General features: G+C 39.9%; 1 protein-coding gene across 1 annotated transcript in view; it reads right to left on the bottom strand.

The window, feature by feature from the left end:
* TMTC4 (transmembrane O-mannosyltransferase targeting cadherins 4) overlaps positions 1-24867 on the bottom strand; it is a 51818-nt gene extending 26951 nt beyond the window's left edge. The window contains exons 1-6 of the mRNA XM_068677779.1: positions 24747-24867; positions 22786-23001; positions 16758-16873; positions 14715-14931; positions 11051-11138; positions 195-292 (exon numbers count right to left, since the gene is read on the bottom strand). Coding sequence (XP_068533880.1) covers positions 195-292; positions 11051-11138; positions 14715-14931; positions 16758-16873; positions 22786-22947 — 681 coding nt within the window. The 5' untranslated portion in view covers positions 22948-23001; positions 24747-24867. The remainder of the gene's footprint in view (positions 1-194; positions 293-11050; positions 11139-14714; positions 14932-16757; positions 16874-22785; positions 23002-24746) is intronic.
* Between the last annotated feature and the right edge of the window lie 223 nt (positions 24868-25090).

The raw sequence follows: 25090 nt of genomic DNA on the forward strand, positions 1-25090 counted from the left end.
TCCAGCAGGTTGGCCGGAATACAATCGAGAGAGCTCTACTGGAATACTGTTTTTAGTAAACATTAACTAGTTTTCTGAGCAGAACAAAAAGATGTTCATGAAATTAGTTGTGGAGAAGGTTCATCCTTGTAGACTTTACAACTGCACCTGACAGATGCTAAGGTCAAAAATCAATTGATTTTTGGGATTCTTACCAGTATCGTAATTCCTTGTTCTTTGCACAGCATGGCTACTGCACCTAGGAGAACACTCACCAGCACCCAGAATACAGAAAAATGATGTCCTTCCTTATCTGTTAAAATAAAGCATGCCATACCATTAGGTTTATACATTTAAAGGTAAAGTTAGAAATTAAAATTAGAATTAAAAACAAAACAAACAAACAGCATCTAAACTCACAATCTTTTTTATCAGTCAAAATCTGGATACACAGACTTGAAAATCATTGGGCACCTCCTGCAATATGCTGGCATTTGTCCTTTTATTGCAGTCATTTTCTATTCTCAGAGACATTAGAAATCTCCTGTTTGCTAGATGTCTTAGCCAGACTAATTAGAATGGCAGAAGCTTCACACAGTTTTCACAATTCATCATCTGAAAAGGTTAATTCCCAATATTTAGACTCATTTATCATCCTTAGCTATAGTTCTATCATTACTGGCCACTCTCCTCCAAGCTACCACAAGAACAAGAAATTCTTTCTAATGGTTACACATGAAGCAGCACCACACACACAAACTATGTTAACAGTAACCTAAGGTACAAAGGCACAATGAGCTGCTTTTCCAGGGCTGCTACATTTAGCAAGTGCTATATGTCATTTCATTAGTACTGCTGTGGAATGCCATGAAGCTCAATAATTTCAGCATCTGATCAGAGAAGCAGTTAGTTCTTGCAGTTTTACAGCAGGGTGAGAAACTCTGGGGTTAAGAGATCAAGAGTAGCTACAGCTTCTAGTACAAAAAAAAAAAAAAAAGTCTTTAAAGACTGTACCATGTAGCTGAGTTTAGGCACTACAAGCAGGCATTTCTGAGATTGATATAACAATAAGCTCGACTACAGCCAAAGGTACTATCACACACACAGTACACGGGTACTTCACATAAAAACATGTCTGTCACAACCTCTACTCCACAGGTGCAATCAACAGAGGGAAGCACTCAGCTCATTCAGAGAGAGTTTCTCGATTCAAGCAACATGAGCTCTACAGGCATCACAAGAATCATTTGCCATGTGAAAAAAACAAAAGTTGAACTCTATATTCATCGACTGAACCCCTTTTTTATTCTCCTTGATCTCTAGAGCCGTACTTTCCTACTGCAGGTTGGGCCCTCAGCACTTAAACAGAACTGCAATAATCGTCTACGCAGAGGGCAAATGGAAGAAGTAAGGTTTATTTCACCAGAAGTAGGCACCTGAGAATAGAACAGAAAAGAAGAGAATAGAATGGAATAGAACAGAACATCAGGCTTCCTTTCTAACCGGTTGAAAGAAGGAGAACCCTTTAGGGATCTAGTCACCTGCTTTTCACCGATGATAAAGGGAAACTAGCATACTAACTCAGTTGTTGACAAGATACGAACCATCACAAGTGTCTGAGGATCTACTGACATTGGCTTCCTCTCTCATTTTGAGGCAGAGTACTTATTTTGTAGCAGAAAGAAGTTCTGAAGAACAGGAACAAGTTTTGAAGTTGCTTCTAGCACTTTTTTCTTACCCAAGACTTAAAGCTTCAACAAAGTGGATATTAAGATGTTTGAAATTCATTGCAATAAAAATCTAATGGGCATTTGTTCCTTCTCCCTCCACCCCAAATTATGTCCTTGCAGGTGAGGACAGAGTTAACATTGGAGATGCAGATATTATAAACTGAAAAGAAAGCCTCTTGAAGGACAGAAGTCATACACCTTTCAATACCAAAACAAAACATGGAAATACAAAATATAATGGCTAAACTAAAGAGGTTTTAGTTGTAACTAAAAAAAAAAATGAGGAAACTCTAATTCACATTACATATACAGAACTGAGGGTTTTCAGGGTTGCAATATGCACACAGTTCATGGAGAACGGGGCTTCAAAATTCTTTATATAAGCTTTGCTGAGAATAAAAGGGATCTGTCCTAAATACATGGCTTGAAGATCTTCGACTCTTCAGACTGCTTGCAACGCAAGACTGCTCATCCAGTTTTTGAAATCTGCCTTTTTTATTTTATATAAGGTAGAAAGAAACTAGTTGGCAGGAGGTGAGGATGGAAGGCAAACTAATTGACTGTGATGACAAAATAACAATCAGTCATCCCTAGTAAGCATGAAAGGGAGAACATTGAACAAAGTCAAATGACTTCACTGAGTTTACTGAAGTGTACTTTCTTCAGGTGAGAGGGTTCTTCTTCCCACAATCAAATTCTGGAGGAGAGAAGCTGGGATGTTTGAGCACAAATAAAGACTATGTTAACATGGAAGTTGGTAGGAAGTATATACAGCAAAGAGACACCAACACAGTGATTCACAAATGCTTTGATAACTTGCAGTGTGAGAAGCAACAGGGAGAAAAGGAAGTTCAAATTATCAAGGACGAGTATAACAATAGCACACTCATACAGCATGAAATTCATAAAAGCCGCATCACAAAAGGAGAAAAGGCAATTTATGTAAAGGAGGAGTTATTCCAATACTCAGTGAGAAAGAAAATGGACATTGCCAAGAAAATAGAAGTGTTCTGTGCCTTTTTGCTTCATTTTTCACAAAGAGGTCAGTTGCAATTAGCTGGCTTACACAACATCAGCAGGAAAGGAGCAAGAATAGAAGCAGAACAGTGAACAACAACAACACAGAATTTACAGAGAAGTTAATCTGTTTTAAATTACAGCAATTGATTACATTTACTCCAACAGGTCCTATACACCACAGAGTAATCTCAACTGTTACCTCTGAGACATCATGCAAAATGCATGAAATTCCAGAAGCCTGGAGTTACAAACAAACAAACAAAAAATCCCATCGTGCCTGCATGTCCACTATTGAAGGGTAAAAGAGAGAGGAAAAGCAAAGCTAAAGCATCAAAGCCAAGCTGACTAGTTGAAATTGTCCAGAAAACAAAAAACACCACAAGGTATTTTCTAGATGAGTCTCTAAAAGAAAAGGATATGATTCATTGTTTTCCAAAGACGTATTACAGCTACTTAAATCAAATTAAGTATAGTTTTTGACTTGGAGAGCAAAAAGGACTTTCTGGATGAGAGCAAACCTGTAAACCTCGACTTCAGGAAGGCATGAGAATGCCACTGGAGACAGTGTGAAATAAGCAAGAAATAATAGGGCGTGGATGAAATTATAGAATGGATACAAGCAACCATTGTAAAACTGCACTAAGACTCTAGGCCACTGTGCAAAATAGGAACATACATTCTGGATTGGGTCTTCCTTTTATCTATCTCTCTTAGGTATTTTTAAAAATTTGGATGATGGAATAAGGAATATTCTGATTAGGTCCAGAACTGCTGCCAGGCTATAATGGCTATGAAACATACTAAGGAGAAGATAGAATTCCTCTGACAAACTGGAGAAATGGTCTTGAAAACTGATAATCAAATGCTATTTAATAGGCACACGTTCAAAGTTGTACATAAACTGATTTGTGTTGTGAACATCCCAAGTCTCAGACGCCAGAAATGTCTCAGCATGTAAAGTGTAGCCAAGCTTATGTAGGAACCCTCAAATACAGTAAAAGATGGTAAAGAACAACAACAACGAAAAAACACAGTTCCATAGATACATTCGTTAAAAGATGAGAAACAAGCATCACGATCTCCTTCCCAAAACCATGATCTCAGTTCCTTTATTTTCTTTTGCAGTCTCAAAAAGTCAGTACAGCCATATACAGAACTGTAATATTATGAAAGTTCATCAGTTTGTGATTAAACTTCAAAGAAAGAGAATTTTAATTAAGAAATGTTTTATCTTGTGCTTTTTCCTGGGTCAATATGCACAGACACCCCCCAAATCCTCCCTGCAGAAATCTCGGGACTAAACTAGGACTGAAAAACAGATACAAAAGACTGGCATTCAGCAATGTCAAGCAATTTTTAACAGTGATTTGAAAATGTAAAGCACTGCATAAGCGCTAATTATTATTATAAGATACACACATGCCAATAGAAGTAATCAGCCTAACAAAGCACATTCCCCTAATACGGCACTGCTTCCCACCAGAAGAATCTTGTGTTAGAAAATGAAACCAATCTTTGGTTGGCACCTGCACCTAGTTGAAGCTGGTATACCATATTGTGAGTGGGCATTGTGCCACTCTGACAGATGGACAAGATTGTAAGCACGCCAAATAAACAGAGTACTTGCCTTTTTTTTTTTTTTTTTTTTTAAGCTGGAAAAACACACTGTTTCTATACCAACAAAAAAGGGTGTTTCAATGACCCCACTTTATGAGTACCTTAAGTCTGAAAGTCAAAGGGATCCAAAGAAATACCTGTGTAAGACATGAAGAAGCCATGAGGGCTCTTCCACTCAGGCTGCTGGACTCAAGTATAAGCACTATGTATGCAGAATTGCTCTAGGAAAGTGTTTTACAGTGTGGAGTCAACTGATCCTAAATTTATGAGCAATATGCTTACTGTGTAGATACCCCTCAACTCTGCCTTCCTAGATGTTAATCCTACTTCTTTTAAGAGACCTTATCTTGCAATGTCCTAAATCCACAAGTCAATGAATACAAATTCCTAATAAGTTCAGGATATGACGAAAAATACTACATGTTTAGAATACCAAGCTTAGTTTTATTTTAAAGTCAAGCTAGCAACAGCAAAAAAACAATTATCAAGTCAGACATTTAGGCATTCAGCATTTCCTCTCTCAAAGCCAACTGAGCATCTTAGGGCCTAACCAGGTGACAACTTGGAGCAGTTCAAGAAGTCACTGAAGCACGTCTAAATGCATTGCTACAAAGAGCAGGAAGAATTCCCTAATCTTAGAAGATAAAGTAAGAATCCATTGTCAGAGTTAACTTAAGCCTGAGATCTCCCTGCGTGTCTCCAATTCTCTGAATGTACATACCACTGCAGCGCAGCTCAGCATTTCACTTAATAATGAAACTTCAACAGCAAATGGCATTCCTAAACATCTCCAAGTACCTCAAACTCATTACATAGAGGATACAGTAGAGGGATTATCTAACCCTAAATTATACCATCTTGGACAAACAAAATTTAGCGCTAATTCTACAAAAAAGAAAGTTATGGTTTTTCATTTGCCCACTAAAAGAATAAATGGATAGATTTTCCACGTGCAACTCCTCCTTCCCAATGTGTTCAAACATGAACAGTTGGGCACACAGTTGAAAAATCAGGGCCCAAATGTTTAACAGTTTAGTCTGGAGAAGAGGAGGCTCAGGGGAGATCTCATTAGTCTCTGCAACTACCTGAAAGGAAGGTGTGGGGAGCTGGGGGTCAGCCTCTTCTCACAGGTAACTAGTGATAGGATTAGAGGGAATGGCTTCGAGTTGCACCAGGGGACATTTAGGTTGGACATGAGGAGACATTTCTTCTCAAAAAGAGCAGTCAGGCATTGGGATGGGTTGCCCAGGGAGGTGGTAGAGTCAGTGCCCCTGGGGGTGTTCAAGGCAAGATTGGACGGGGTGCTTGGGGACATGGTCTAGTGGGTGACTATCAATTAGCAGATGATTAATGGAAGACTACAAAGAACAGAACAAAACAGAAACACACAACCAAGTACAAAGTCATTTTTAGAAGTCATAGCATATGAGCAAACAGTTGTTCCCCTATTTCAGATCCATGCCAAGTATTACTCACATGAAGCAAATATCATAAACTCAACATTTTACATTACTCAGATCACCAATGCAGTTGGCAAATACATGCAACTGGATCACTGTCAAGGCTGAAGACAAAGGAAGGCAAAATGAATACTCTAGCAGTTTTAGAAGTCCTTATTAATTCCCAGAGATACTGCATTAAAATTCAACAAAGTTAATAACCCACGGTTCCCTTCAGAACATACCTAAACAGTTGTCAGCTCTTGCTGTCTCCAAAGCCTATGCAGTGGATTTGTCCCCACAGATGTGTTTTTAAAACAGCCAGACAGAATGAGAACAACAGATTAGTTCCTTGCAAACATAAATGTTATCCTATCAGAGTTCTGGTAACATTAAAAACTCTATGTTAGAAAAAAAGTAACAGAATTTTAGAACTTCAGTAAAACATATTTATAACCTATATAGTGTGTTAAACGCTGATACTCTTTGGAAAAAAAAAAAAAAGATAAAATGCTACGGATTCTGGCTAAAAGAAACTGTCTGCCCCCAAATCCATCAAAGCCATGAATAAACCACATCAGACAGGCAACCTACAGTATATATTGAGCTTCACAAAAATCATTTTCCTTTGGAAATTTTCCAGTCTGGCAACTTCTACCTTTCTAATCTCCTACTTTTTTTTCAGTATTATTTATACTTCCCCCCATTATCCCCCAAATACTCTTCACACATTTTGTGTCCTCAATCTCAAGACAAAAAAAATAATCTTACATTTATTCACTTAGATATCAGGTGAAAACAAACACTAACCAGCCTCTCTTCTATGTCTTTTATCACTGTTAGAGAAGACTTCAAGGATGACAATTCAACAACTGTATCTATCCTAGTGAAACAGATTTCTGCAACTCTGCTGGACACAAATCTCACATTGCCTTGCTGCAAGAACAGTCAGGTTCTTTATGAAAGACTTAAGATATTCTATGTATTTAATAACATTAGGATGCTGCTGGAGACAGAAGAGTTTATGTTACTGAGGACTAACTGTATCTGTACAAATATATACAAATCTAGCAGAACAAAAGGAAATAGGATGGTGTAACAAACTGCTAGATCCCATTTTTCCGGGGGATCCTCATAAAGCCACTATGTATGATTAGAAACAAAAGCCTAATGCAACGGAACGCACAGAAGGTTTTTTAGTTGTGTTCTCCCCCTCCTTCTTACTAAGACTATTCCACAAAGATAAATTACCATCTCAGTTGGACCTTGAAAGTGATGAAGTAACAACTGCTAGCTTGGACTAGCACTATCAATGTGCCCTGGCAGTATTACAGACTTTCTGAGCCTTGTGGCTAACCACACTTTGCCAGTAGAAGGAAAATAGTTTGAATTCTGAGAGAAGACATGGTATTTTTTCTTTGTTACATCTTAACAGACATTGTTTAAGTCTGTTCTTTAAACTGCATGTGCAGATTTTTAAAATTCAATACTCGAAGTGAGATCAACTTACATTTGGGACTAAGAGGGTTTCTGCTGTGACTCCCTCAAATCCAAGCACATCCAAACTTAGCTAAACTCAGATAAAAAGTTCTTTATTCCTTATTCATCCTCTTATTTTTGAATGACTAGAAGAATTGTTAGCCAACAAGGATATTCACACCATCAAAATGGGGACATCCAAGACTAAAGTTTTGCACTTGCTTTAATACAATAAAACCACCGAAAAGTCATACTTGCCTATAGCTACTTCCTCATACGTGGTTACCTTTTCCTACAGCCTTTACGATACAGACACTACTGTCCATACCAGCGCCTGATGGGTTGGACCAACCTCCCTGCTCAAAAGAGAGAAATCATAAAGACAGAAAGTAAAACTGTTGGTGGTGGTCAGTGGGTTTCAGCATGATACATGGGTACAGCAAAGAACAGGCATGCCATTTGGAGGGACTAAGACAAGCTGGTGGAGCGGGCTGACAGAGGCCTCGTGAAATTCAAAGACAGCAGCACACAGCAGACCAGCTTGGGGACTGCCTAGGCAGCAGCTCTGCATAATAGGAGCTGGAGTTCCTGGCTGACAGCAAGTTGAAGAGGAGTCGACAGCGTGGCAATGAAGAAGGTTAAATGTACACAGGGCTATACGACCTGCAGCATACCCAGGGGGTGAGGGAAAGTTGCTTCTCTGTATTCAGCTCTTGTGAGGCCACATCAGAAGCACTGTTGTACCCGATTCAAGAAACACATGAATAAGCTGGAAGTCCAGAAAAGAACCCCTAAGATGGTTAGGAGAGTACAAACTAGGAAAAGAAGCTGAGGGAATTGGTTCCCTCATCCTCCTGCCCTAGAGGAGAAGGCTGAGAAGGATCCAATTTCAGTCTTACCATTTGAAGAAAAGTTATAGGGATGACAGACTTCTGTGAAGTGCCCAGAGAAAGGAAATGATGCACCAATCGCAAGGCCCAGCGAAGTAAAATGCAATTGAACGTAAAGGGAAAAAAAATACGTCTAAAAAATACTTCTCAGGAGGGCTGTTAAACACAGGTTGCCTAGTGAGGCTGTGAATTGCCTTGAAGATTTTTACCACCCACCTGTCTAATGCTTTGAACAACCTGATCTATAAAGTGCCCTTGCTTTAAGTTGTCAGACCAGAGACGACCTCCAAAGTTTTTTTCTGACCTAAGGATCTCTATAATCTATGACAAAAACCTAGGTTGCTCCATTTTTGCAGCTACCCTAAGCAACAAGCCTAGTCTTCCTAAGCTTCTATGCAATGTACCCCCAGAAGGTGACAGAAAATTCCTAAGATAAGCTCCCCCCCCTCTCAGTGACCACTGAAATAAGCCTATCTCGTTCCAGTGACTACACAGAAAGAGCATGGAGAAAAGGCTTTTAAGTTGCATGGCCAAATTAGCTGGTGAAGGTCACAAAGTAGGGAAACTCAAAAATAAAGCTTGAGAATACCCATGTACATAACAGATACAAGGTGAAATGCAGCTGGCTTAGGAGGCTGGAGATCAAGTTTGTGGGGAAACTGCTGGTGGAGACAATCTCACTTACCTCTCTGTTTACAAATTAAAGGTTTTCACATTTAGGAAGACATGTCTAGGATGAGCAATGAAACCTCCCAGACCTTTCTAAGACAGTTTTCAGACCAGAACCATTCTGACCTGAAAACTTGATGCAAATATCTATTGTGTGGCACACTGCTCATTGGCCTGTAGCAAATCACATAAGGTTCAGAGGGAAGAAATACTCTGAAGCTTGGGCTCCTCCCTTTAGGGTCTGTGCAAGATCTGCTTAGGACCTTATTAGTGCTCTCCACAGTGCTGGATGATGTGTAAGTTTTCATTCTCTCATTTAGAAGATGCCAGATACTTGCAAGAACCTGAAATTGTCACCAATCTACCCAAAATGAAGCAGCTGTTGGAAGAGACACAATTATGTAACTTGGATACAGATTCTTCAGTACAAAGTCGAAACTGCTTTCAGAAGTCACTGAGGAAAAATCAAGTACTGAAGGTGACAGTAAACATTGAAAACTGATCTGAAGGACAAAAGACACAATTATGCTGGCAGACCATAGTTCTCCATAGCAAATCTGCTTAACAGACACAGTTCTGATACTATGATGAGATAGCATCCAATGAAAAAAAAACAACAACAACCAAACAAAACCTATGTGCTGCTTAGTATCTTGACTTCATAACATTTTCTTTTTTCTGTATCAATGACAAGAACTTTAGTACAACACTTTTAAAATTACACTGACTTCTAAAAGCTATCAGACTAGCCTTTGCAAGTTTTAAAAGCACTTAGAATATCCCTTACCAGAGTATACATCACATTCTTAATCATTCCTGAGATATCCTCCATATCAAAAGAAACACAGATTCCTTTTTGAGTCTCCGGTAGTCCTCCTAACAACTTGGCTCTTGAGTTGTTCAAACAAGGATAATTACCCCAGCCATACAGGCCTACCTCTATCAACAAACTGGAAAGCACATAGCCAATATTTTGTCTAATTCAATTTGGTGCTGACAGAAGAAACATCCAAAGCACAATCATAGCCAGTAAAATAGGTGAGAAAAGAACTAATGAGCAAGCGAGGTCCCAAGGCCAATTTTCATCAAGACATTACTAGCTCAGTTGACAGAATGAAAACAGTTGGAAAAAATAATCAGAAGTGAACAGGAATTACTACAAATGTAATTTGAAGTGACCAAGTTTAACCTAAACTTATGATATCAAGTGCAGAAATAAGCACAGTAGTTCTAAACGTGCTAAGCTCAATTAGCAGGAGTTATTCACAACATCTTAGAGCTCTCTGTGCACCAACTCACCCCCCTCAGGCTACACTAAGCTCTGCATTTCTGTGACTGTGTTGTTAATCTAAATAATTGCCAACTGTGGTTAAACATCGTAGGCCATGCCTATTGAACTGATATCACACAAGCTCTTCACAGCGCAGTTCTTCATGGGTTCACCAAATGATTCCACTATTTCCTGTGGTAGAACACATTCAGATACCAGACTGCATATTCTGTACAGGTTCTCCTAATTGTGAATTGTGAATTGATGTATTCTGTACTTATTTAATAGACTCCCACGAAAATTTCTCCACAACAGTATTTCAACTGCCAAGCTGCATTCAGATCAAATAATACAACAGATCTAAAAGCTCATTTGAAAAAACATCTAAGAAAGAACTTTCCATGTAAAAATAATACTGTTACCTTACAAAAACTCTATGAATAATACTATATTCAACATGGATATGCCAGCACTTGCATATTGCAGGGATATAGAGGGCTTACTCATACCAATAAATCTTTACTGTTTATTTAAAAAATTACTCGTAAGGTTTCTAAAATTCATTCCCATTTAGGCCATCCCAACACAATGGCATAAAGTATATTAAAACATTTAAGAAAATAAATTCACGGGTCTGATTTCTTTCTAAAATACTTATTAAAATATTTATTTATGTTTCTAAACAACAAACCATTTCACAAATAAGCCTAGTACAAAAACTATTTTTCTTAAAATAAATTCATAGTGTTTAACAGGAATTAGGGACAACATTCCCTTCTAGCTCTTCTAAAATTAAATACCTGCTAGAGCAGATTTCTTTATATTTTCAGATTGTATAAACATTAATAGATTCAATCCACAACAGTTGACATTTTCGGTTTTGCTACACTTAAATGAAATGTATGAATACAGATAAAATTTACAGTGCAAACTTAAAGGTGCAAACATAATGCTTACTTTCTCTGAATGCTTTACAGTAGCCAAGGAATGACAACAGAAAGAACAGGGCACATAGTAAGTCTGCTCTGCCAACAATCCCTGCAACCTTAAAAAGAAAAAGAAAAAAATCACTATTACCAGATTTTATTCTCAGAAAATCTGAGGTTAAAATACACACATACATATATATGCACAATGTGAATGCATACAATTATCACTGTAGGTTTTTTTTTTTATTGCTTAGGAATAGATGGGTAAAGAATTTAGCTTTAATTTATGAAAAAACTGCTATTTTAAGAAACAAGAAAGGACTATTTAAGAAAATGTAGACTCTGTCCCATTTCATCAGATTTTTGGGTTACATTGCCTTTCAGTAGAATTCTTTGCAAACATTCCAAATCCCTGCAAAACTGAGAACTCTGTTGAAATACAAATCAAGACTGTCTACTTTCAGAATATAAGGCAGCCTTCAAATTGCAGTCTAAACACTCAGAATGAACAAATAACTTCTAGCCTGCTGAGAGGCCTCCCTCCAGCAGTTTTGTTTTTTTTTTTTTTTTGTGTGTTATATTACTTGATTACATTAGAGCTACCTCCAACTGCATCTTGCTCTAAAAGAAGCTGTAGTAACATAAGAAAATCAGAACCTCATTCTGGGACCTCTGTATTCTGGATCTGTGCCAAACTATTTAAATCAAGAGCATTCTCAGGACCATCAAGAAGCATTGGTTCAAACCATTAAACTATTGTCAGTCTTGGTTTACTTACTGAGGCTCTGAGTTCCATGTTTCCTGAAGAAGCTGTATACAGAGGCCTTTCGGAAGCAAAGCAAGACAGCTACAGTTTTTTTGTTTGTAATGATTCAGGCACAGAAGCAGAAACTTTGGTTCTTGTTTACTAGGTCAGTTGTCCCATTTTGCGAGCAAGAAAGGTAAGTAAAAAGGGAAACTGTATCTTCACTTAGTTTAAAAGCACCTGCTAACCCTCCTTTCAGAAAAGGTGTTTTTTTTTGTTTGTTTGTTTGTTTTTTGGTCAGTCTGACATGAGGGAACAGATATTTCTAAAGAACTTCAGAGGGAGAAAGTAAAATGTAGAGATATGAGAGTAGGATTAAATCCACAAAAGCAGCTCTTTCCTGCTTTACCCTCAGCCTCAGTTGAGCGCCATAAAGGAGAAACTCCTGTATACCTAAATTGAGTTTGGAAAAACTTCTTCATTTATCCAGATAACTTCTCTGTTTCTTCTACATTGTAGAAGAGTTATAATAATCAATTAAATACCTATGAAGTACTTTGGAAGGTGACAATAATGACATGCCATTCTGTTTCAGAAGCTGCTCTCAACTAAGGAGATAAAAGTAAAGGCGAGATGAGGCAATTTTGAAAATAAATGCTAACTTGTTATAACAAAGATTAAGGGGCTAATAACACACATATGGTCTCAGATGACTCCAAATGTACAATATTCTCATCTTGGATACAGTATCAGGCATATAATCACTGCTAACAGGTAAACAGAAAAATACAGTTTTAAATTAGCATCAGGCATAGTCTTATGTCTTTCATCCATCAAATGTTACACAGAATAAACATCTCTTAAAATAGAGAATGGTGCCACAGCAGTGTTTACCTGTATGTAGAAAAATGAAAATGACAGATGTTTTTATTACGTAGCTTCTGAATGCACTTAACTTTTCAAGATCTGTTGTACATGACAGTTTGTTTTGTGCTGCACACACCAAAAACTAAAGCAGCAAACAGACAGATTCCTCACAATTCTATGTCAAAATATGTCATCTCATTTCAAAACCAGAATGTCACGGCACCTAAAATGATGAGGAATGCTCTCTGAGAAGATGCTGCCTGACATGCATTCATGCTAGAACCATAGCAGTATCATGATTGTTACTGTGCAACAAGATTTATCATTCACCGTGTAAATGATTACAAGCCTGTGTCAGCTCCTGGATCTTAGAAGAGACGCGTTACCTAAGCATGCTACTTTTTCCTCTTCCAATGTTTGCCCAAAGTGCATGCAAGTCTTCAAAGCTCACATAGCAGACAGACCACATCACTTGTGATTTATTTGACAAGACCAAGGTCTTAACAACAAACTGCCTTCTGACTTAAATATATTTTTAGAGCCAAATGGAATGAAAAATAAAATTATGGATATTAATAAAAGAGTCAATAGCAAGACTATGGATAAGACTCAAGAGAGATTTCACTTTGTATGTCAAAACATCAAAAGCACCAAGGACTTGTTTTACTTCATTTTGACATCTAAAACTGGTTTTGGAGAACACATACCACGAGCCCGTCTGACTAACATAAGGTGCTCTAACAAAGAAGCTATTCTGCAGGCAAGCAAGCACCACAGAAAAAATTGCAGGGTGTTTTAGCTACACTGTCAAATAAAGTGAGGTTAAACCTCAGAATTTGCAAATACAGAGCTTGCACTATCTTTAGGTGTTCAGTACATGCAATATCCCTAGTTATCTGAGAGGCATAGCTTTCTGTAACCTCTTCCCCATCAATTATGTACAAAAGGAATGAAAAAGGGCCAAAATACCCATGGCATATTGTCAGTGAAAAATCAGTGCCACATATGTGGAAAAAGGTACGCTGAGAATTCAGCGTTCATTTCTAGTATTAGAAATGAGTACTTTTCCAGTAGCTTAGCCTCTCCAAACTCAAAAACCAAAACATCCTGCATTGCTATTATTCTATATGTCATGTACTCATAACTATAAGACATGAAGCAATCAAGAACCAAATCCAGCAACTCCACCAGCATAAGGCCATAAGACTTTCTTAGCTATGAGTGCAAAGGAGCTTTTTAAGAAAACCTTTTCCTCTTCACTATAATTTCCACACAACGACTTTGATCTTTGGTCAGCTATTTTAATTGGCTGCTACGCACATGCCATATTTCTATTCAGGTTCTTTACAGCTTCAGCTTCCAGCCAGTTATGCTTTTGTCTGCACTATTAAAGGGCCCACTACTATCAGATTTCTCCTCCTCGTGTACGCAATTAGAGGCTGTAATTAAAAAAAAAAAAAAAGTCCTTTAATCTTCTCCTTCATATTAAAAATATAAACCCATGGAAATTGATCTCTCATGACATGGGTTGATTTCCAATCCTTTAATCATTTTCACAGCTCTTCCGAGCCCTCTCCATTTTCTCCCAGCATTCTCCTTGCAGCATGGATTCAAAACTGGATAAAGCATTCTACTAGTCACATACAGAGTTTGTATAATACTCCTAGTCCGATTTTCTAACTCCCTGCTCTTTATCAAAGCAAATGGGATTGAAAAGCAGTTAACCATTTGCATTCAGTTTATCTTCCATTCTTCGTGGCTGCTCATGTACTGAATTCTTAACCCAGTAATTAGGAAATCCATGTAGTTTACAGCTATCCTTCTTTAGTTATAGTACCTAAATGATTTAATTTATCTTCCTTAATAAGGTCCAGCCCTGTGGAATTACAAGGTTTTGGAAGCACTAACTATAATATTTGATTGTTCTAATAAGACATTCTAATAAGACGAGTACCAAGAGAAGCATTAAGAATATATATAAGCAACGTGTAGAGTAAAAGGCTATGTCAGAACTAATTAGCCAAGATAAGCAAGAACTTCTGAAGATATGAATTTTAAGAGTTAAGTATTCATTACTTACACATTCGGTGTGTACTGGATGTACAGCAAACAGCAAAGCAGCTAGAAGAGATGTCTTTGGAGCCAGGTTTAGCCTTCTTCCTTTATTAGTGAATTGCAGCCCACCCAATAATATAGAGAACACATCAACCATCAGCACGGAGATAATACAATGCAGTATTATATTGATGACATGGAAACCAACTGGGTAGAAGCCTCCAGCAAAAAGGTAATTAATTCTGTATACAAACAAAAGCATTAAGGTTAAGAATTGCATAAATGATTAGAGATATGCAAACAGAAAATCCAACCAAACTCGATTAAAAGATTATATTGGAAGCAAACAAACAAAAAAGAACCCCAAAGGCTGAAAAATAAAAGCAAACCCCAGCACGCGTAGTATTACCACTTCACCACCACAACAGGCTATAAACACCATCCTGATTTTACTCAAATATATTCACATGAGATACCATATTTAACATAATACCTATCATCTCCAAAGACATATGTTAATACTACTGTATTAATCATACATATGGTAAGTTAGATCTGGCTTTTGGCCAGCAACATAACTTCAATGTTGTAATGCAATAGTGTGCCTCAAATAAACAACCCAGTCTACTAGGGCATACTTTGGGCTTAAGAGACACTGTGTCCACAAGCAACTTCATGGAATTTTAAATAGATCCATGTAGTAAGGGAACTGATATGCACAGCAACAGATTTCCACTGATATTCTAGCAGAAGAAATGTCCTCACATTTGGACTGATGATGTGGAAACCAACTGGGTACAATCCAGCATCAATCCAGAAAGTAGTCAGATAGCAAGCCTTAGTAACTGATTTCTGAGACTGGCTAGAGACAGGTGTCATGCAAGTATCTGAACCAGAAAGAAGTGTAAATGAAAATTCAGTCTAAGAATAAGAGTTAAAAAAATTAAGAGTTAAAAAAATTAAGTCTAAGGGGATTAAGAAAGCTAATACTTGTAAAAATAACATTTCATGGACCATCTCCACATGCTTGTCTGTATTTTTGGATATAGCACTGACTGTAACCCAGTTCTCTCTTTAAAGTAACCAGAATATTACTGAAGATGGAATATACCACAGAGACCTTGAAAAGAAAGGAAAGCAAGTGCTGTGTAATGCACTGAAAGCTTTACTAGGTTTAAGACACTAACACATTCTCTTCAGTCATATATCGTCCTCTGTGACAATGCGAAGAAACTCCAACAAGACTGTGAAATCCATTAGGCTAAGTACTTAAAACACTAACACTGAACTCGAGTCAAAACTTTTCCTTGAATCTGAGGAGAAAGCGCAGGAATACTTTTTCCCCAAGCACTTAGTCTCTGCCTTAGTCTGGACACAATTGCATAAGCAGTGCCAGCTCCACATTCTGTAGCAGCGGGTCCCACAACAGAGGGCTGTATGGGGAAAGTAAAGAAGCTTATGGCCAAGATCTCAAATGTTCTCTGTGTTACTGTGCCCAGTTGCTACATGATCTTTGTACAAGGATTTGGGCAAGCAGTAGACATTAGCTAAGTATCTTTTTCTCAGACACTCACTTCAAGCAAAAATATCTGGGGGAAAACTATGCAGTAACCTAGTAGCAACAGGCCACATTGCATTGATACTATTTATATAAAAGAGAATTATTCAACAGGCCACTAGCAAAGCAGAGAACAGAAAAAAACAACAGCACCACAAGTGGCAGCATGACTAAGCAGAGGCAACGTACATCTAATTCCTTGATGATGTGACCTCATCAATATGTGACCTCAACTATATTGCTCCTAGTACCAAGTAAACAAAATGTAATTTATAAAAGGAAATACAAAAAGTCAAAATAACACATACTTCGAGAAAGAAACAATTTGAAAATTAAAACTCAATTTGAGATTAAGGTAATCAGTGTCAGGAAAGGCAGCCAACTCCCTCCAGACACGCTGTGTCTCCACTTTTCCCCCTCTTTCCCTTTTCTTGTTTCCTCCTCCCCAAAATCAATCAAGCCAATATGTGTTAAAAAACTTCAGACCTGGAGCTAAATGACAAGTCTCACCTGAAAGTCAGGACAGTCAGTGGTCGATACGACTTATGACTGGTATTGCTGCTGAGTTTGCTGCCCCAAAAGTCATGATGCCACAGGTCACCAAGTGGGGTTTCTGCCCTGAGGTCCTGAAACAAGACATCAGATTCTTAACATTTCAGTTTGGTTCAAAGCAGCCATAGCACAAACAAGTTATAGCTAAAACAAGTTCATGTTACCACAGACATAAGTGTTACCACAGACATGTTACCTACTGACATTGATGAGGCACCCTAGTTTTCAGTGAAGGTCAAATTTTGGATGCCCGTCATCATGAAGGTTATGATGCTTGGATTCTGTAGGTAGGCATAACTACATAAATACTCATAGTTCTACTAAATTTCATATCAGTTGATCATTTGGTGCAATTATTGAGATATAATGCACATAAAAGAACACAGTATTTTTGTAAAACATCTTTGATTTTAGGGCTAGGTTATCTTTCAAAAGAGGCCAAATACAAACTGTCACAAATAGCCATTTTTCTCCCAGTGTCAGAAGGTCAACTATTAGTGAAAGCAAGAAAGCAAAGAGACTAAATATAGAAAACAACAATTAGCCCTTTCTGAAGCCTTACTTTGCACAGAACACTATTCAAATAGTTTTTATTTTTTATTTTTTAAATCCTTAATACAAGAAAGCAAGAAGCAAATTCTTCTGCATACTGTTCTAAAAGATTAATAGCAGAAGATTAAAAAATTGAATGAATTATGTTAATTTGGGGTGGGGTCAGGGCCTATAATAAAAACAAACCCGTAACATTGCAAAGGATAAGTATACTCTTTCCTTTTATCTTCAAACTATGCTGATAATGGAAAAATCCAAATAACCTGGCTATTGAATGGAAAACATACACTTTGGAGAGGAAAAAAAAATAAGGAAGCCACCTTTTGAAAGAAATTGATTTTGTAGCATCTTCAGTTTTCTTTGAGAGCAATCTGGGAAGCTCGATCTAACATATTTATCTTCTACCCACCCCTTCATTCTCTTGCTTCCCTGGGGAAAATTCTAATAAGTACCAATTCATACTAGAGCAAACGCAAAGGTTAAATACACTTAAGGCGGAATCTATGAACAAAATTGTACCAGCTAATGAACAGCTTTCGTATGAGTGCTGGTATTATACCTGCATTCAGACCCAAGTGAGTCTATCCCCACCTTCTCTCCCTATTTTTTTTTCTTAAACAGACCAACAAATCAAAACAGTCCAAACAAGCAATCCAAAGAACAGTAAGCAGGTAAATCAGGTTATTGAAGCCATGACAAGGCTTACAAAGCCTGGTGTGATACGTCTCCCTTATTCTACATTTCCATCTCTATAGAAGACTGCCCCAAGGTGCAAAACTTCTTTAGTCCCTCACAGATGTTTGCATTGTTGAGTGACAGCTAAGAATTTCTTAGGTATTTTTGCTCCCAGGACTGCAATTTTGGCCTTCGGCACCTAAATTCCTGTTCCATTCCTCACTGGTATGGACAAACCCTAAAGGTGATAATCTAACTCTCAGGGAAGGAGTGAACGTCATCAGCAGTCCACTAAATCAATCAACATGGCCTGCTTTTACAGGGGCAAGTTGGGACTGGGTTGTATTGCAGCCTTTGTACTCTGCAAGGGGGATTTGTTGGTGGCAGTGAAGCCCTCAGACTGCTGTTCCAGCCAGCAGCACTGTTCCTTATGCGTGTTTACCTAAGAAATGGACTATGAAAGAAACTTTCTTCTTCTTTTTTTTTTTTTAAAGGAAGTAGCACAATTTTAAAAGTATGTTCTCTATGTCACAGATAACCATAATAACATGAGATTGGAAATATTCGAGATGAGTAAGGCTAGATTTCCCGCTCATCTTCAGTCAGCCTTCTTTTGTCTTCAACAGGCAGGATACAGGAAACGCTGAATACCTGGAAGGATTTAGTGATTAGATTATACTTCCTTATGACCCAGAAATCTTCAGTCACGTATCTTGTTGCCCAGAGGTTGTGGGTGCCCCATCCCTAGAGGTGTTCAAGGCCAGGTTAGATGAGGCCCTGGGCAACCCAGTCTGGTGGAAGGCACCCCTGCCTATGGCAGGGGGGTTGGAACTGGATGGTCTTTCAGGTAGGTCCCTTCCAACCTGAGCCTTTCTATGATTCTATCATTGTTCATATACCTAAGTTTTCTTAGAGAAAGTTATTTACATCAATTTTGCCACACAGTGGACTTACCCTAAAAAGGAAATTGTTTGCTCTAGGAGTCACAACTGTTTAAAAGTTAAGTATGCTTTTCCCATACATACATATGAAAGTACAAAGCAAAGAATCTCTAAAGATTTGGTAGCAGCAGCCTACACAAGGCAGGGTTCAATACCTGAAGAAAGGTCAAGTTTTTCTATATGAAGGCTTATGCAAAAAGACACATCGTGTCTGAAGTTTGTCCTAATACAGCTGTTTGACTTGCCAAGCAAGAAAATACATTGCTTAATATAATAGGGTGCTTAAAGGTTGCTTAAAGAGCTGGCTGACGTCATCGTGGGACCTCTCTCAATTATTTTTCAACGATCTTGGCAATCTGTAGAGGTCCCAGTAGACTGGAAGCTGGCAAATGTTGTGCCAATTTTCAAGAAGGGTAAGAAAGAAGACCCTAGCAATTACAGGCCTGTCAGTCTCATGTCAGTGCCTGGTAAAATTATGGAGAAGATCCTTGAAGTTATTGAAGTGCACCTGGGGGACAATGTAGTCACTGGTCCCAGCCAACATGGGTTCATGAGGGGTAGGTCCTCCCTAACAAATTTGATTTCCTTTTATGATAAGATCACCCATCTAGGCAACCAAGTGAAACCAGCTGATGTGATCTTTTTGTACTTCAGCAAGGCTTTTGACACAGTTTCCCATAGGATCCTACTGGACAAAATGTCCAGCACACAACTTAACAAAAACATCATACAATGGGTAAGCAATTGGCTGATGGGCAGGGCTCAAAGGGTTGTGGTAAATGGGGCCACATCTGGATGGCGGACGGTCATTAGTGGGGTCTGTCAAGTCTCCATTTTAGGGCCAGTCCCCTTCAATGTTTTTATAAATGAGTTGGATGTAGGACTAGGAGTTCTGAGCAAATTTGCCAATGACACCAAACTTGGAGGAGTTGTAGACTTGGATGAGGGTGGAAGGGCCTTGCAGAGAGACCTGGGTGATCACCAACTGCATGAAGTTTAACAAAAGCAAGTGCCAGGTCCTGCACCTGGGACGGGAAACCCTTGCTGTATGTACAGACTGGGCGATGAGACGCTGTAGAGCAGCCACGCAGAGAGGGATCTGAAGGTGGTGGTTGACAGCAAGTTGAATATGAGCCAGCAGTGTGCCCTGGCAGCCAGGAGGGCCAACCGTACCCTGAGGTGCATCAAGTACAGCATCGCTAGTCGGTTGAAGGAGGTGATTGTCCCACTCTACTTTGTGCTGGTGTGGCCTCACCTCAAGTACTGTGTACAGTTACGGGCACCACAGTACAAGAAGGACATCAAACTGCTGGAGTGTCCAGAGGAGGGCGACAAAGATGGTGAAGAGCCATGAGGGGAAGATGTATAAGGAGCGGCTGAGGGCACTGGGCCTGTTCGGCCTGGAGAAGAGGAGGCTGAGGGGAGACCTCATCGGGGTCTACAGCATCCTGGAGAGGGGAAGTGGAGAGGCAGGTGACCTATTCTCTGTAAACACCAGTGATAGGACCTGCAGGAACGGTGTTAAGCTGAGGCAGGGGAAGTTTAGGCTGGACATCAGGAAGAGGTTCTTCACTGAGAGTGGTTGCACACTGGAACAGGCTCCCCAGTGAAGCAGTCACTGCACCAAGCCTGTCTGAATTTAAGAAGCGATTGGACTGTGCACATGGTCTAAAGTTTTGGGTAGACCTGTGCAGTGCCAGGAGTTGGACTTGATGATCCTTATGAGTCCCTCCCAACTCAGGATATTCTATGATTCTATAAATGAAGATAAAAAACCACAGCTGTGTACTACTTAAAATAACAAGAAAACTTGGAAACAGCCTTGTACCCCATTTATTGGGTTTATTATCTAATATCAGACAGTTCTACAACATGGTGGAACATTCCTGCCTTTGCTACATGCTCTTTCTCACAGTTAAATGCTCATTGTCTCTGCATTTTTCTTGTGGATTTTTTATTTCCCTATATTTATTTGACCCGTATTAAAATGGTACTGTCAACAAAATCTCATTTAGTTTCCATGGGATATTGGAAGATTTTGATACGAAAAAATAGAGTAAGCCTCACAATTTTTTCAGTACACAGACTAGGTAAGAATTAATCTATTTAAGCAACTGGATGAATTTCTCAGCTTTGCCAACAGCTATAATCCTGATGCAGGCTGTTGTGTTGCTTAGATAAACTGAAACACTTCAAAACTTAAAAAGTGGAAGAAATGGAGAAAGATGACAAGTGTGGAAATTCTACAAGAATAAACCTGCCTTGTTTCACCATCAGTCTTTTGTTTGTTCTTTTAGGAAATTAAAATATTATAATTGTGTCCCAAAATGAAACTTTGCAGAATGAAACATTCCCAGGAGCTGTGTAATTTAAAATAAAATGCCAAAAATAAAATCACTGTAGGTTGTTAATTTGTTGATAGTATTCTTGTAGGAGCTTTGAGATTTATTTCCAATTTGACAGATGTATTTTCCCCCATCCATTTATAACTCAAGGCACGAAGACTTACACAATCAAAATATAAATTTGTCTGAGTAAACAGTAATTCCGTGAAGTTCTTAAATGTACATTGCAGTTAAGTTGCCTCTAAATTTTGTGCAAGGTCAAAAAACATGAATTGTATTCTTCTAGATAGATGTACGAGTCTCTGTAAATTATCCTCCCTCTACTCCCATAGCATCAGGAAAACAGAATCAACAGATGAGGATGACTCATTTTAGTCTGCACTTCTCTTTTCAAACCTGTCACAAGTACCTTCCAGAACAGCGTAAGAGCTGCTGTGCAACACCATGACCCACTCATGACCACAGGCCCACTAATTGCTACATGTAACTGTATGAAGGGTCTCAGCCATTGAAGACACTCAGCTTCTCACAGTAAAAGTGAAACTTGTAACTAGAGGTTTGTTTGGGTTGCATGTTAATTTCTAAGTATTTCAAGAATTGTTTGTTGCATGTACGATCGATCAGTTTAAAGAAGAGCCCAAAATATTCTGCCTCTATTTCGAAAAAATACTGCCATCACAGGAATATTAACTGCAGAAGGAGCACAGGAAAACACAGCTTTCCTTGCTCTTATAACATTTTTATGGTATAAACCACAGCTGGAGAACCCCTGCACCCTACAGCCACTTAGTGATCTCGCAACCAGTTTATTCATACAGTTTATTCATCTGTCACTGTGAGGGAATAATGAAAATATCTCTTATTACTATCAATGGATATTAGAAAATCTACAGCGTAACTCTTAGAAATGAGCATAAAATTAGATCTGTAGGCAGTCTTGAAATGCAGGTACCCAGTGAATAAGTGTTATTAAACATCACATCCAAATTCACTGCAACCCTGGATGCTTTCTTATGTCCACTTGGTGTAACAAAAAAGAAATCCCTTGACCATATAGCAAGACTTGTCCAGCACAGTATTTCACTTGGAAAAAAAAGTAAAGCTAACATACTCTAAGGGGAGAAAAATAAAACTGTTTAATTTCTTCCCTCTTTTGTTTATGCATTAGAACCCAGGTCAAGTTATTCAAATATCTTTAGGTATACGATTTTTTTTTTTTTTATGAGCTTACTCATGCTTCTGGTTTTTCTGTGGAACACTTCTGGACAGTTTGTTTGTCAACTGTAAACAAGGCTTACTTAAAAAAAAAAACAAAAAACACAAACAGAAAAATAAAGTTCAAAAAAAGAATATCAGAAGGAAGTTCTCCATTAGGATGAATATTTTGGGCCTACTTAAACTGTTGTCATTATTTCTTTTCCTATTGTCACTTAAATCAAATGGAAAGAAAACAACAAAACAAAAGAGACAAACCTTATTATTGATGATGGCTTCAGAATCATCAAAGACAAAATCTCCATCATAACTGTTAGCAAAACAGAGGAAGGAAATTAATGCCACAACGATTTTAGCCCAGTGTGACGGAAGGAGAACCCATGATATGTCATGGTCCAGATTAGGTTCTGCTTGTGCCATTCTGTGAAACGCTTGTTCCAATTTAGGAGCTTCAGCATTATGTTGGTTGCAAATCTGAAAGAAATATACAGAAATGCACAGTTTTACATTTGACTACAAAAATAATAATAAAATGGGAGGTGGGAATAAGAAAATTAAATTTCAATCAACCAAATATCTTTATTTCACAGTGTCTCATAATATCAGAACATACCAAAACATAATTTTGTACTTCAAATTTGGAAGAAGGACACAATTTCTCACGGTCCATGCACAGAGATAGAAGCCAAGAAATTCTGAGATTCTAAGCCACAGCTCTGGCACAGACAAATCCTAAAATGTTGAGCAAGTCACTTTTTATCTGTTTCTTGCTATTCTTTTCAAGTTCAACATATAGGGCATAACAGGGACTGCGGAGCATTTATAAAATTCTTAAAAGAATGATAAGCACTGTAATTTCCTTACAGGGAGTGGAAAAAACAAACACAAACCATAAACAATTGCAAAAAGAACTCAACTCAAGCTAAGTCCATTGAGTTAAGTGATCTAGTCTTACATACAGCCCATACCTGGAATACATACAGACACTGGGCCCTAAATCTCAACAATTCAAACAATGAGACAAGTATCATACAATTAGGGCTCAAGTATCATACAATTAGGGCTCAAAGGAGCGTTCACTACATCATTCTGCACACCTCCAGTGCAGCACAGGCTTAGTTCTACTGTCATCATACGCATGTAGTTGTTGAGGTAGATGAGAGCGACCACACAACCTGACAGCACCGAGCAGTGTATCAGCGTGAAGGTACCAAGACTGGAAGTTTACCCACGAGCCACCTTTATTCGTCAGGGTGTCGTCTGATGCTCCAAAGCCAGCTCTCTGCCTGGGCAGCTATGCTGCCTCTGCTTCGCTGCTGCTCCCACAGTACTGAGAGGGGTTTTATTACCGAGTGCTGCTGGAAATGGCAGGGGGGGAGGTTACAAATGGGAAGCTACAATAATAACAGGAGTGCATGAAGTTTGTGACAAGCACATACCGGAGCCCAGCCTCACAATTCCTAGAGTCCAAACCTTAACTTAGTAACTTTCTTCTTATTTGCTGCCTCTTTTATACCGGCTTTACCGCTGCACACCTGAACACATCGCATTTAACCTCCTAACCAAGCAAAACGCTCCAGCTCTCTGGGTTCCCGAACACACTCGACCATTAGGGCTGAAAAGGCAATCGCTTGGCAGCTCTCTGACCCCCCCCCCCCGCCCATGCCCCCGGGCAGGCTGCACTCCCCGTGCCACCAGCAGCGCCCCGCAGCTCGGCGCCAGGCACAGGGAGGAAAAGCTGAGGAAAAGCGGCGCTGCTCAGCGGGGCAGCCACTTTAGGAGCACGAGAAGAGCAAAACCTTCTCCTAAACTAACCCACCGCTGCGCTTCCAGGTAAGTGAGGGAGAGGAAGAGGCTGCAAAGCAGGGGGTTAAGCAGAGGGAGGCACCCGGCGCTGCCACGGGGAGCAGCCCCCGCCACAACGCGCCCTGCCCTCACCCCACTCCCCCCGCCAAGTTTCCCCGCAGACCCCACCCGGGGGGGGGCTCCCCGCCGCGGACCCCCATAAAAAAAGGGCTTCGGGGGGGGGGGTCCGCAGCTCGCCCCGGGACCCCGCATCCCCAACGGTCCTAACGGCCCCAACGGTCCCAACGGGTGCCGCGTCCCCTCGTCCCGTCCAGCTCCGCGGGCGCTGAGAGGGGAAAAAGGGCGAGCCCCCCTCGCCGGGGACGGGCTCCGGGGTGTGGGTTGTGGGGTCGGGGGTCCCCGCCCGCCGTTACCTGCGAGGAGCCGGAGCCCGCGCGGCGCCCGCCGCCCAACTCCCCTCGCGGGGAGCGCCCGCCGCTCCGGCCGCCGGGGGAGGGGCCGCTGCCGCCGCCGCTTCGCCTCTTGGTCCCGCCCTCCGCCTCCCATTGGCTGCCCCGCCGCCCCGCCCACCCTCCGCCCCGCCCCCTCGGGGCAGCCCCGCCCGCTCATTGGCGGAGGAGGCCGGGGGGGGGTGGCGGTGACGCGCGGAGGGGGCGGGGCCAGGAGGGAGCGGGGCTGGCGGAGCGCCCCCCTCGGCTCCGGGCGGGCGGCGTCCCGCTCACCTGGCCGGCTGTTGGGCTGGCCGTTGGGCTGGCCG

This window comes from Anas acuta, chromosome 1 (assembly GCF_963932015.1).
Source record: "Anas acuta chromosome 1, bAnaAcu1.1, whole genome shotgun sequence".
In the NCBI taxonomy this organism is placed as follows: Eukaryota; Metazoa; Chordata; class Aves; order Anseriformes; family Anatidae; genus Anas; species Anas acuta.